At 39.6% G+C, this 15,372-nt stretch overlaps 1 protein-coding gene across 1 annotated transcript in view; it reads left to right on the top strand.

Annotated features, from left to right (window-relative positions):
• CAMKMT (calmodulin-lysine N-methyltransferase) overlaps positions 1-15,372 on the top strand; it is a 373,030-nt gene that overhangs the window by 329,330 nt on the left and 28,328 nt on the right. Inside the window, exons 8-9 of the mRNA XM_014519498.2 lie at positions 4,414-4,488; positions 13,830-13,893. Coding sequence (XP_014374984.1) covers positions 4,414-4,488; positions 13,830-13,893 — 139 coding nt within the window. The remainder of the gene's footprint in view (positions 1-4,413; positions 4,489-13,829; positions 13,894-15,372) is intronic.

Below are 15,372 nucleotides of genomic sequence, written 5' to 3'. Positions count from 1 at the left end.
TATTTTCCTCTTTGAAATGTAAGGAAACATTTTGGGGAGCTTTGTTAGTTTTTAAAGAAAGGATGCCCTTCTTTTAGTCCCTGTTCTCCCATTTGACCTTTTCCTTATCATCACAATTCTCTTTACCTTGACACTCATCACATTCTCTGGCTTGATTGCCAATTCAAAAGATAAAACATAAAAAATATGAGACTGCTTTGTTTCTTCTATTTTTATATGAATTTATTGCTTGTGAATGGCGCTAGATAGACAGCCTGGGAGTCTGATGTTTCAATGCAGATATTTTCAGACTTTTTCATTAATATGTTCAACCCTGACCTGGAAAAGCTGCCTCTGTGGGTGTGAGGACAGTTCATTCTCCACAGCTCATTTATTCCGTATCTTCTTTGCTGGAACTGCCATCAAGATTGCTAATTATAGTAATAGGTTTGTGACGTGGGCACTTTTCCCTTAGAAACTGGTCGGACTCATTTGATGTAGACCATAAAGCAGCCATTAGAGGGTATCAACATTTAGTTGCCATCATCTTGGTTGAGATATGAACCAACGACCCAGATCCTCCTGGCTTCTTTTCTTCCATTAAAAAAAAAAAAAAAAAAAAAAAGCTATTAAAGCATTGGGGTTTTATACATATATGTAAAACTAAGTGTGTGTCTGTGTGTAAACTTTAGTAGACTTTCTTTAGCTACTAGGTATATTGTGGCCAAAACCAGAAAATCAATCCCAGCTTTTTAAATGGGTTTCAGATTTGTTTTCAACAAGGGTTTCCTGGTTATTTTTAATTTCAAGAGCCTAAATCTACATAGTTGGTATTGTGTTATAAAGTACAGTAAATTCCTGACTAAAATAAAAACATGTCCCCTAAAGTGCCATGAGGTTAAAAGGTTTAAGTCTAATGGAAAACCTGTTGGGCTATTACTTATTTAGAAACCCATGGAAAAGCTTAGTTTCCAAAATAGTGTCAGGTCTTACTATCTTAGAATTTCTTGTTATAAGACAAAAGAGCTATGGAGGTATTTTCTAGCTTTAAAGCCCTGTTTTTATTGGTCTAGCAAAGTGAAAGCAAATATTTTAATGCCTCAAAATCTTTCTTAGGAACTTCCTTTTCCTGTTTTCTATATTCCTCTAAGATAGCCTGCCAGGAGAGGGCAGAGATGAGACTGGGACTGACACACATTTGAGCGGGCAGCACCGCAAATGATAATTTATCAAAATGAAGCAAAATGGATACTCTGGGTATGTTTCCAAACTTTTGGATGTCCAAGTTCATATACAGCCGTTGACGCTTGGGACTGTCATTCCTGTGTTCTCCTTACACACTAAAATTCTGCCTTTCACAGCTGTGAATATGGACTGACGTACTTGCTACACATTTAAAATGTTTATGGGGATTGCCAGCAACTTAAGTCACATTCAAGATGGCTGACTCTTGCAACTTCCATTGTTTCTTTATAGTACAGTATTTAACCTGGCTGTATTTAAATGTAAGGACATTTTTAAAATTGTTTACTTAGGCTGAAATATTTCATGTTGCTGTCCTTCGTGCTTTCTATAAACGTTTCCTTTAAGTGGAAAAACTCTGGTTTCTTCTTTTATGCCTCCAACAACTCCTTCCACTGTGACAGAGGTAAAATGCTACCTTCTGAACAAGCAAGAGAAAAAGAGCACATACCCATACCCATACGTGTGCACATACACATACACATGTCATGCACCTGGACGTACCAGACTGATTCCATGACACCAGGGTTAACTAATGAATTTTCCTTTAAATATTGTGTTTAGAGACAAAAAGCTTTTATTGCAAGTGAGTGGTACTAGAAATCTTCACACTTATTTTTTTATTTAATTTTTAATGGAGTAACCACATTGACTTCAAAGATTTGCTTCTGATTTAGTCTGGTTTAAGATTACATTTAGGTGTGACTGCAGTATGTGTGGCCCTCCCTAGTTTAGTTTTAAACTAGCTTGAGTATAATAGTACTGATAGTTGTGCGCCCATGGCAACCCATTCGTCAGCACAGCCTAACTGCCCAAGCATTTACCCAGGCTCATAGGTAGGCTTTGCAGCCCATGCTGAGCACCATGCTGCTTTGGCTACACTGTTAAGAGTAGATGAGGTAGCTAATTTAAAACTGTCTTCAAGCTAGCTAACTGTGAGCTGTAGTCACACTTTTGATAATAATTTAGATCAGACCCTATCTGAGATCAGTAATCCTATTATTATTTATTTATTTTACATAATTCGCCATAAATTTATAGAGTTGTTTCCCCGAACATTAATAAAGGAGGTCCCCTTTCCGTTTTGAAGGTCAGTGCTTAAATTGAACCTGCAAATCTACCAATTGCTCAAGCTTATGGAAACTAATATATCCGAGTATATACAGTTTGCCCAACACCATGGTTTCTTAGCTACCATTTAACCATTCAGATCCCTATTTGTGTTTGTGATAGGCATGGGTGCAGATTTTGCAGGTGCCAGCCAGCCTTTGCTAATTTATCTCTCTGACTGCTTGGGTCATGACCAGATTTTTGTATCCTGAGTGCTCAGCAGGCTGGCATTGAAAGTGACGTGTTTGAATTATTCTCAGGGGAAGCACCTCCTCACAGTCTGGAGAAAGTGAGGGAAGTACATGAGTTAAAAAAAAATTCAAATCTCATAGTTGCTCTGATCAGATCTCTGTTTCTGTGGCAATAAGAACCAAAGATGGCCTTTTAAACTCAGAGTTCATCTACCAATTTCTAGATTCAGGACTCTGTTTCAGGATTTTCAAAATATCCAAGTGAGCACTTAAAACCCACAAAACTTACCTTTACCTAATTTTCACCATTTTAACCTAAGTTTCCACGGAAACAGGGTTGAAAAAGCCGCTGGTAGCCAGCAGGCAGCCAGCAGCTGAGAGTGAGAACTCTCCTTTGTCACTTTCCACTACTGGATGCCTGCTGAGCCCTGAAAGCGCCAGTTTGCAAAGCCACCTAATTTTCTAAAATCTGCAATACTTTCCATTTGAGGGGGGAAAAATTAAATTAATCTACTCTTTTCTTCCCTTGGATTGGCACAATAAATTCCAGGAGGGCAAATGGGCTAACGAGTTCTGATCTGTTCAGTTACACTGATACGCACACAATCAGAAGCCTTGCCAGCCAATCAGATTTATCCTCTCATCATTTCCATTTCATGAAGCTTTATATCTCACTATTTGTGTGCACATGAATGTGTGTGTGTGAAGGTGCATGTTGACTTGTGTACTGGTACTATAATCCCCTGTTTTGTACAAGTGAATGCATGATCCAATTTTTGCATAGCGTGTCAAAATGTACTTTCCCTTTTCTTGTATGTACAAGGACCGTTTTTCAATGAACATATAACTGATCCTCAGTTAAATATTAGGAGTACTATGTGAATAGAGATGGCTTTTAACCAGAAGTAGATTATAGCTGCTGGAAGACTGAGGGGTCTATTTGGTCAAGACTCATACAAAACTGAGATAAGCATGCACAACCTGACAAGATCAGATTAGACCCTGCCCCCACAAGTGCTTTTCCTATAAATATTTATCTACTTTCTTTTATAAATAACCAGAAAAATGAAAAAGAGGAGCTGAGTCTATAGAAAAGAAAGAAAGGAGGAAATAATGCAGTGTCAAATCTTAGCAGAAGGGCAATGTTATTGCAAACCTTCAGGAAATTTCAAAACTAATTACAGGTTTTAATAGGAAGCAAAGGACTGAAATTCTCCACAGCAACCACAGATATAGCTGTGTTCATAAATAAAACTGAACTTTGAACACATACACATTTTGGTTATTACTAAATATATTGGAATTAAATAACTTCTCACCTATGAGAGGATAGGTGTTGACAGAGTCAGTACTGCTGTATTTTTAAGCTTGCCTAAGGCAACATAGCTGGCATTGAAGTTAAACTTGGCATTCTTTCACCCTCTCCCTCCACCCTGGAGCCCAAGTGAATGCTCACTTCATCAATGAGAAAGGCAACTGACTGGCCTGCCAGATGTAACAGAGATCCATGAATTCACTACATTTATTTTGCAAATTTGTATTACATTCAGTTCATCAGTGCTTTGATTTCACTATGATACACAGGTGTTAAGGACCCAACTATCTAGAGCCATTCCAGTGGCTGTGATTCAGAATATAATTATTTATGGTGATCCAGTAATGAGATTTTATATACACTGCCTTTATATAGGAATAAAGATATTCACATTTGAGATTTAAAGACTAAAGAAGATGAATCGCTCAGCATTTCTGAATTTTTGTAGACAGCCTTTGAGTAATATGTACAGCTTTTTAAAAACAATATTATGGGACATATAAAAATCATGGCTTAAAAACATTCTAAGATAAAAAAATGTAAGTCTGATTTTTTTAAATCTTTTTTTTCCTTCAGCGTTTTACGATGGGATAATGAGACAGATGTCTCTCAACTGGAAGGACATTTTGACATTGTTATGTGTGCTGACTGGTAAGTACATAAAAATCATAAAACTCGTGTTAGAAAAATAGCTTTGCTGGAGTAATTGTACTGTGCTGCTTGCTGATGGCTAAGCAAAGTCAACAAATGAAGCACAAAACCACCTTAACCTCAACAAATTAATATTCATCTCCATGTGACAGTTATAAGGTAGTCTTCTATCACACAGTAACTTCTACCACATTATTTCCCAAAGATTGATTTTGAGAAACATTTCCATTTTCTGGAATTGCCTCTGTTTCATGCTTGACGTATCAGTAAATGGACGACTTAGGCAAATTGCAAATAATTATGGCTCAGTGAGGAACAGTCTGGAGAAAAGGGAGTTTATCAACACAAACAGCTCAATTAGCTTACTTCTTAGGAAAGATCTGACTATTGATATAAGGGGATATATTGTTTGCTCCCCAGAAAAATCTTTGAAGGGGGGGTGGGGGAAAAGGGTTTTTAAAATCACTTGCCTTAGTTTGACTACACTGTTGGCAGGTATAGGTTCAAATGAGCTTAACATTATTTACATAGGTAAGTGTTTATGGAAAGAGAAATCTTAGTGAAAATCAGAGCGGAGTACTTAGTCTGTGACTGAGTATTTACATGTTAGTGTATGTTCTATTTAAATATATCAACAGACATGGGTAATGACACCAGCCAGTTTTTGATACTGGCAGTATAAAATCATCCAACCCTTTTAATGACTGCATGCCAACTTTTAAAACTGCATTTTTAATATTATATCTTACATGATGAAGCAAGCTAGAAAATGTAAGTGGAAGTTTCATTAAAAAACATTTGAGGTAGATTCTTTTAAACCCTTTCTTTCCGCACTTAATTTTATGTTTGCTTTTCAGTGCCATAACACACTTAAGTTTTTGTTTTCATACATGCAATCTCTGTAAGAGTCCAATTCTGAAAATAGTGCCTGCACAAGATAGCTGAATTCAGCAGATTTCTGAATCTTACTATGAAAATAGGTAAAAGAAAAAGGGGGAGGGGAGCAAGAAGCTTTCTATTGTCTTTTTAAACAATACACTTCTTGGCTTCTTCTAAAATATGACCACCAAAATCTTTTTGTTTTGTTTTGCTGATTAAGCAAACTCGTTTTTCAGAAAAGTTGCTGATTTTTTTAATAGTGGCCAGAGTATTATTTTTCTTTTGTCCTTTGCTGATGCCTGTTTCTTGACTTGTGCTAAATGCAACAGTGCTTCATTTCCATGAGCATTTCATTCCAGAAAAGTTCTTTGTTCCCAAAAAGGACAGAGATGGGTTTCTAACTAATCACTGATAATATGCTTCAGAGATGTATCATCTGATTAAAATAAGGAGCTAAACAACACCATATGATTTCAGCAAGTAATTTAGTAAATGCCTTCCTCACCAAATACTAGAATGGATACTCCAGGTTTCATTGCACAGATGAAGTTAATGCTGGACAGGATTAGATCAGATTAAGTATGAAAGTCAGATCAGAGTGCTGGCGGACATGAGCAGGAGGGCAGCAGTCTTCTCGGAGGCTTAGACAAGGCTCGCATATGGATGTTCTTCAGATTATGTGGGTGAAGCAAGGTCCTGCCAAGAGATTTAGAGTTAAATTTGTTCTTCACACAAATATCAAAACAACCTGGCTTTGCCATCTCTTGTATTCTTGATACTCACACCAGGTCATCCTATTTGTACTGGGGAGAGCAAGATTTAAGTAGTTTTTTCATTAATATTCTAACCTAATACTCCACCCAGCCTGTTTGGAAATAGTGTCGTTTTTTTAGGAAACAAAAGATTAAATGTGAGAGATAAAATACATAATGCACTTGCAGTCTCCTGTTTTTGTGTATTTGAAGCAGCTAAGATGCAAGTAAGCATATAAATATTTATAGATTTTTAATATACAGCTGTGTGAAGGTTAGTTTAAAACAGATTTTTATATACAAATTACCTTTATTTTTGTTGCTCCAAGTGCCAAAATGCAAATACACATCCATGTTACTTTAATAAGCATAAAATGACTGTAATGCTTCTCTCTTCTTAAAAATAATTGTTTCTGTAACAGAAACCATTAGTTTACCTGATATGTTGGCAGGCTGGTTAAGAATGTAGAATACATTTACCAAAGTAGAATCTTATTTTTATTTTTGTAGGAGTTTTTTCTCCCAAAAGAACAAATCCCTTCAGAACTGCTAGTGGTGTTTTTGCTTTCTGAATTTTTGAGCTGCCATTTCTTTCAGCTCCTCAGGTGAAATCTAAAGTATGCAGTGATAAAAACAGATAGAATAGATTGCATTTACTTTAACACTGTCATACAGTTCATTATCAGTCAATAAGATCTGGGATTAGAACAGGGGAATATAAAGCAAAAAAGCTGAGTTCAAATATTAGGTACATGGATAAATTCTTATTGAGGTATTTCCAGCAAGGGTGGTATTGTCTGATTGTCTGAATAGCTAACCAGTAGTACTGCTTGATCGCATTTACATGAAAACAAGCTCTATTCATAAACATTTTCCAAACCCACATTGAGGTTCAAGTAAAAATGTACATGATTACAACAAGCGGTGATATGTTTATATTCATATATTTACATTCAAACACTCATAAGCCTTGTGAGCAAGGGTGGAAAATAATTTATTTCCCAGAACAGACAGTCCATTAGTTCACAGTTAAATTTAGTAGCTGAACTAGATTATAAAATGAATAAGAGGCCAATTGTGAAAGCTAGTCATTATTTAACCATTCAAGATTTTTGTCAATAAAAAATATCAGTAGTTCCTAAATAACTTGTAAAATGTCAACTTTGAGATAAAAATAAAGACAAAATCTTGGTGAGGTCACAGCAATGATAAAGGCATTCTTGAAAAAAACCACCAAAATATTGGAGTATTATAACTGTCTGTTCCCAAGCCCAGTTGTTTTTTGGAGGGAGGATACTACTATCAAAATTGCAAGCCCCACAGTTGCACTGCAAGGATAAGTGAAATACAGGGAGACACAGGAGCTCTAAAAGCAAGACTGTGGTACAGGGGAGACAGAGATACTGATCTACTCCAGATCAGCTACCAAAGAAACTCTTCTCAAGCCCTTGAGCATCCCAAAGTTCTGCATTGATTTGAAGTGGAAGATGTATTTGATTTAAAGTAGGGGATTCCTAATTAAGAAAAAAGGAATCTGATGTCCATCTCTTTTTTTTTTTTTTTTTAAATTCAGAGAAGCCTGAAGCCAGAGGTGGTGACCAAGGGAGAATATTTCAGTTTCCTGTTAGGATGCTATGAATATGGCATAGCTACAGAATATGGCTCAGACCTGGTAACATTTAAACATCTGAATAGGACCCCGAAATCAGTGTGGCTGCTTTTTTGCTGCAAGTTAGACACGAATGTAATGGTTTGTATGATTGAGGCGTATGAATCAAGTGCTGTGTTACCTTCATTGTCAGAAGTAGGAGTTATGGATTTGCTAGGAATGCAGAATTGAGCCCAAGTTACATTAAATCAAAATGTCTTGTTCTATACTCTCTTTAATATAAAGATTTCTTTCCACAGGAATGCAGTAAGATCTCGATCGTTCTTAAGTTTAGAATAACAAGTTATTGTTCCTTTTAAGCCTGCCTCTACACGTGCATGTTCAATTGTAATGGAACCTGATGGTGTGGAAATAGGATTCTTTTTTTTTAACCTAATAAGTGTTTTTGAATGTATGACAGCTCAGCAGTTGAAGCTGTGTAAAAACATAAATGACTCTGCACATTAGGTGCTGTGGATGATTGGAAATCAGGTCTAAAGCACCAGTTGTAGCTGTTGCAGGACATGCAAAAAGAAGATATTTGATGTGATAGCCCATAAAATATAAACACATGCCCTCTGCTCGGAGATTGTTTCAGATGCAAGAAGAAATGATAAAGCATATCAGCTTTAATCTAACTTAGAAATTCTCTTTTTTATGATTTTGCTATAGTTCACTGTTACCCCCAAGAGTTTTTGTGTAAGTTTTTATTTTGTTATAATGGTGGGTTAAAATGGAAAACATGCAAAAAACCCTTAAAAATAAAAATTAATAAAAATATAGGACAAAAATTTACATTATTGTCTATAAATTTAAACAGATGTCCTAGCAAGAGTCAGTAAATACTGTTCCAGTTCCATTGATACTGTGACCAGACATTTCCATGCTGACCTGTAAAAGCTCCTCTGATTTCATTGCTGAGTCTCTGCAGTCAGAGACTTCCTATTATGGAAATGTGAAGCATTTTGTTATATGGAAAAGGGCTAACTAAGAACACCACCACACCACTTGTGATACAAGCCGAATTTGAATTGTGAGGTCCATAATGAATGGCAAGAGCAACAGACCAATATGCCACTTAGCTTCTTTGAGAGATGCTGCGAAATTCTGGGAGGATTTTCTTAAAAGGTGCATTTTTAGCATGTAATGTTGACATTTAACCACCCAAATCCTGTACCAACCTATTGCAAACACAGATCATTCTCCTGTTTTGCCATACTTAGGGCATCTTCTAATGCAAATGGGACAGAAGCATTCCCTGAGGTGGCTGCATCAGACCTACCTCCAAATTCCCAGCATTTCTACCAGCCGTTTGGGCTGTCTCTGTGGGTTGGATCTGGCCCATGGCCATAGTTTAACACCTCTGTGTTAGGTGAATACAAGCCAATACATCATTATCTGATGCAAACCTTTTTCAAGATGAGGCTTCTCAGCCACAAAACAGTTCAGTTGAGTAAGATTATGATATGACTGAATGCAGTGGCATAGCTATAGTGGAGTGATAGGAGCAACTGCCTGGTCACCAACTTGGAGGGCAGGGTGGGGGCAAAAAAAGCGACTGCTGCCAGAAGCTACATGTTTGCAATTGTGAATGCAGCCGCAACCAGAAGTCACTGCTTCTGCTTTGCCCCAAGCACCAAGGCATATCCCTACACTGCTGGCTGAATGCAACATGCTGTCATTTTTCTTGATGAAATTTGGCCAAATTGAAAAAATTCAAATCAGCTGCTTTTTTATTGGAGGAGGGCAGGGAAAGTTTGCAAAACTAAAACAGAGGCTTACTCCCCCTGATGAAAGTGTAACTTTAAAATAATCTCATCATGCTATAGTGTGGTAACAATACAAGGGGCAACCGTGCCTGAATCTATACAGTTTTAAGAAGACATACTCATGCATGAATTAACATTTTGGTTTCTTAACTCTTGTTGCGGTTTATCATAATTTCTAACACATCTTTTTAACTGCCTGCTATTCTGAGATAATATCATGTATTGACACAATAACAGCAGAATATATAAGATACTGTGTGTTAATAGCACTGAGTGGCACAGATATCTAGCTGTGGCAGGATCCTACTCCCCTGAAAAAAGAAAAAAATCCTCAGAGTATGGATGCCACTGCAATACTTAGACAAAATGGATTAGGTTAAAACAAAACCAAATGTCATAGACTTCAGAGGGCAATGCTTGGTACCTGTGCTCTTTAGTGCACATGGTAACCCCTTTTGCAGTCATAGGCCTGCTGCTGCAGTAGATAGACCTGAAGTTTTGCAGTATGTTTCCTCTGAAAATTTAGCTCCAGAAAAGAAAAAATAATCCATTGCGCTAGTATGTTACAGTGACTTTATAATTTGTATTATTTAGATACATATTAAAATCTTTTTCAATAAATTAATGTTCCATGTGCCAGTAGCTGAAGTATGAAAAACTTGCTGTGAGGTAGATTTGCCATATTTTCTTTTCTTTTAAAATAAAAATTGACTAAGAATAACACAAGAAGAAGAAAACATACACTTATATTGGGTAACCTAGGGCTAGCTCATCTTCTTGTTCCTCCCAAGAGAAGAAACTGGTGAAGACCACCCATGCTTCCAGCCAATGCCAGAAGTAATATTGGGCTCCAAAACAAGGTTCAGGTATTCCTTGCAGAAGGAAAGATTGTAGCTGTGATTCAGAGACTTCCATAAGAGAGGCATCACATTCAAGAAAACATTAAAGGAATCAGAAGTGTTGTGATCGTTATGCAGTTATCCATTCATAATAAGCAGGGATCCCAGGCCCCTCACTCCAAGCCACAGCCCCCTGGCCCTGCTGGTGCCCCTCACTGACCCCCATACCCTCTTGCCCCCCCCACCAGATGGGGGCCCCCAGATGCCAGGGCTACAGGACCTGGGACCCAGGTCCACATTCTCCTGCCCCCCACAGCAGTGCCTGAGCCCTGGCTGCTACCCGTGGGAGGAAGCAGCTGCAGCAGCACAGTGGAGTATAGAGCCTGGATCCCTTCTGCCCCCCACATGGGCAGCACAGCTGGGGCAGAGCCTGTAGTGGGGGCAGGGGCAGATTTATCTGGGGGGCAGGAGGGGGTTAGCTCTCTGCCACTGCATGCACTCTTGGGGGAATAGGGGGGCATGTGTTCCCCAGATCTGTGCATGGGGTGAGGGTGGGTGCAGGGGTGGGCTGTCCACTGTGGACTTGGGCTCCCAACCCTGCTGCCCTCCCCCAGGGTCTGCATGGCCCATCAGGTGGGACCTGGCACAAAGGGCAGAACAGGGCCACGCAGGAATGCTCCCTGCTGCTACAAGCTCTGCACTGCCCTGGCAACACACCCCCTACCCACCTCAGAGCAGTGAGGGGCACAACCCTGCTCTGCCATACCCACAGCTGCCAACCAGTCAGGGGACACATCACCAGGGTAGTGCAGGGCTCGCAGCAGTGGCACTGAGTTTCCCTGCCTGGCCCTGCTCTGCCTTGCTGTGCCAGGTCCCACCCACTGGGCCGTGGAGGCCCTGGGGCAAGGCAGCAGGACAGGGGGCTCAAGCCAGCAGTGGGCAGCCCACCCCCACCCCGCACACAGATCTGGGGGGCACAGGTCCTCCCTGCCTCCCTGGGGGTTCATGCAGCAGCAGGGAGCCGGCCCCATCCTCCTGCCCTCTAGGGGAGCCCCCCTTGACCCCATCTCACTCCTGGCTGGGAGCCTGTGGCCACACATTGTGGTCCTGGGCCTCAAGCCCTTGCACCACCGAGCTAGGCATCAGCCCCAGTTCCAGCCCTACCCAACTCCCTCCCTCCATATGGGGGCCTCATTCCCCTTCCCCCCACCCCCCACGCTTACCTGCAGGAGCTGCTCTCCAGGCTGCCTGGCATGTCCATGTTTCCAGAAACATGTATATGCACATGGCACCCTCTGCCTGACCACCCTCCTCCTGCTTCCCCCAGCCCCTTGCAAGCTGGTACTCTGCCAGCCTGCAGAGAGCTCTTTGCAAAAGAGCCAAATCCACATGTTTCTCTGTTAAAATGAAAAATCTGTGTTTTTCTCAGGCAAAAGGGAAAGTCTGTTTTTTCCCGTTTTTCTGTGAGAAATGGAAAATCCGGATCCCTGATAATAAGTCTGTGTCAGTTTCCTCCATAGATTTATTTGTAAGCATTTACTTTATGTTGAAGGTTTTGTAGTTTACATATACATAACATGGTAGCTGCACGTTCTCTTTAAGCAATTGTTTTTGTATTCCAATATTTTAAAAATCCCAGGATTTTTTGCACATTCTGGGTCTCTATGCAACTACATTGAAGAAGTTGGAGGATCAATAAGTAAAAATGGACTGGTTTTATAATCACACAGGGTATGTCTAAAGTGTAGTCTGAGATGAAATTGCAGCACATGTAGTGATAACTTAACCAGCTTTAATCTAGGCAGGTTGGGTACAAACAGAGACATCATCACAGCTATGTAGGCCTCAGTGCAGGATGTTGCCTGCCTGGGCTAGATGATAAGTTGAAGAAAATGGGTGCTGTCTCAGCTTCACTGTTACTGGTACCTGAATGAGCTCGATATGCCTGCATCTGCTGCTATCACAAGTCTGAGCGCTGTTTGAACTTACCTTAAATTGATATAATCAGGGTAGCGTGAAAGGAGGGTAGGGAAGGACTTGTCTCCCTCATGCCTTCTTCTATAGTTGTACTGTTCACAGATTTAATTTTGGAGGCACTCAAAAGGAGAAATCTCTTGCAACCACGTTTGAAACACCGCTATTGGCTTGTCATGACTATTGGTGCTACTTGGTCCCAAGCTTTCATTAGACAAGCACCTCCTACAAAAGACTGTAAAATCCTGGAGTTTGTCCTCGTAGTCCAGGGATGCACAATTATTGGGACTGGAGGGCCACTTAGGGAGTTTTGGTGAGCTGTCATGGGCTGGGTCAGAACCCCCCCACCTTGCCCACAACAGCTCACTAAAATTCCCTAAGTGGCTCTGCCCCATGCTCGGCTGATAAGGTGACCACCTTTTCAAAAGGAAAAGGTGGGCTACATGCCCACTTCCCCACCCCCCCGCAACACAGCTGGACCAGAGCCAAGCGGAGTGGGGGTGGATGCAGGCTTCCCGCTGTGGGCTCCTTGCCCTGCTGCCTTTCCTCTGGAGCCCCGCACCAGCTACACACCCTCTGCCTGCCCGTCAGCAGCAGAGAGGCACAACTCCATGTGGCCACCCCCACTGCTGCTAGGTGGGCAGGGGGTGTCTTGCCATGGCAGCACGGGCCCAGGGCTGAGCTGTGATCTGCTCCCCTGCAATTGGTGCCAGTTCTGTGGAAAGGAGTATGTTGGGAGAGGATCACAGCTCTGCCCAAGGCCTGGCCCTGCACTATTACTGCCCAGTGATCCCGGGGTCTCCATGGAGACCAGCCTGGGACCCATGCCTTACTGGGCTCTTTATATACCAGTTGTGTGGATAAAGAATTTCACTCTCAGGATGTGATGGCTCTGCACTTGGGTGTCTCTTTGTTACACTGGAACAGCGCATGCCTAGCAAGATGGGGAACTTGGCTTATAGAAGTTACCATAATGCAAATGAATAAATATCAAATTAATAAACTGATGATAAATATTTAAATGGCCAAAGAAAAAACTTTTAAGAGTAGTATACTAAATGCAATGGAGAGGATACTTTAAAGAAACAAAACAACCCTCTATTTAAACCTTTCTATACAAAACAGCATGTGAAATGGTAACCCTGCATTACAGTATATTGATCCTAATTTCTGATATCCACACTATTAAAACATTAGCATACATGATCTGTTAATTCCTGTCACATAACAAAATTGCTTCATGCTGATATTTTGGCCTTAGCTTTAGATAACATTAGTTGCAGGATTCAACTGGGGGTGTGTGTTTTCTTTTGTTTTTTTACTAAAACATACATTAATTGGAAGGAAGGAAATTTAGACCTTAGTTTCTCCTTTTCAGCATTGTGTAAACATATGTAATTAGCCTTGTACTTATCTGCATTAGTATCATTAGAATTGAAAACCCATTTTAATCTGGATTCTGTTCTCTTCTCAATGTCAGCCTGTTTCTGGACCGGTACAGAGCTAGCCTTGTTGATGCAATAAAGAGATTACTCCAGCCCAGTGTAAGTATGTTTCTATTTTCTCCTGAACACTGGCTTCAGAATAATTAGTCTGTGCACAATGATTGAGAGAGTAATGGAATGGCAGGATTAATGTCATGTAATACTTTAATACTTATTATGTCCAACTTCAATTGAGTCTTCTAATCTATCAGATTCTTTCCTAATCATAAACTAGGAAACTTCTTATACTTGGCCTTCTGATAAGGAACACAGTGGGTAGTAAAATAAATGAAACCGCTTCAAAGATAGTGTGAGATTATTTTTATCAAAGCTTTTCTTGAGTATTTTCCTTTGATAATAATGTCTTCATATTAAAGTAAAAGTACGATATTGAAAGTTTTTATGTTGGCTTCTGTCATTTTTAATCCCTTCAATAGTAACCTTTGTCATAGTATATTTATTTATTGTGAAAGAACATTTTTTCCTTTCATTTCTGTTTATATTAAATGAATAAAGTCCTTATACATCTGTAGCCTACAACTTGTTTTCTTTATGAAATAAGCTGTGTATTTACATATTATAAATAGTGAAGTACACTGAACTGAAGCACTACATGAAATGCTATGCCATTTGTATATTTTTGTCAGTGATGAAATTATACTGTATATACATTTGAGTCTGTCAGGAAGAGATCATCAAAAGTAGAGTTTATATTTAACTCTTTTAACTCATTTAAATCCCCCAAATAAACTTAAATCTCAAGAATTATAAAACCAACAGCAATAACATTAAATTAAATTATAATAAAATAAAAATCTAGGAGGTCATTGCACTCCAAGGAAATTCAAAATAAGCTTGTACTGGGCACATTTAGTGTTCCCGTCTTCTTTGAAGAAACCCCTTTCTTTTGACACGTATGCATGACATTTTCTTAATTTTATGTTAAAGAATCTGCCCTGCTTTTTCATATTTATTTTTTTCCCTATAAAAATAAAGAAAGAGAGACCAAACCTGTAAAGATTTAAGACAGGGGACAACTTTAGTCATGGGTAATCCCATTACAATTCTAAGGTGATCAGGGTTCTGTTCTTGGTTTTGTCAAAAGCTTCCTGAAGCAACCTAGGGTAAGTCACTTAGCTCACTACAACAGTTTAGTCCTAATGAGATAGTGTTTCCAGAAACAGAGGAGGAATGTGGACACTCCAGAAATGTGGGGCTGGGAGAAGTTGAACTCCCTTTCTTCACTAGGGTCAGTCTTGCTAGCTGGCATAGACAGATGACCATTGATTGTTCTGGGTGCTGTACACAACTTCTTTGGCAAAACTCCACTGGTAGCTTATGAGTATGTCTACAATAGAAAAAATAAGTTCTTAGCTTAGTAATTCTGTTTAAAATAGCAGTAAAAACAGGGAAGCTTGGATTTTAATGTGGGTTAACAGCTCAAGTTAAGGCCCAAAGAGAATTCTTAACCTGTTATGATGCACATTACATAATTTTCACTGCTTTTTTTTTTTAAACCAGGTTAGATTACATGAGTTG

This window comes from Alligator sinensis, unplaced genomic scaffold (assembly GCF_000455745.1).
Source record: "Alligator sinensis unplaced genomic scaffold, ASM45574v1 scaffold131_1, whole genome shotgun sequence".
NCBI classification, from domain to species: Eukaryota; Metazoa; Chordata; order Crocodylia; family Alligatoridae; genus Alligator; species Alligator sinensis.
Note: the sequence above shows the minus strand (reverse complement) of the source record. Positions and strands in the feature narration are given on the sequence as shown.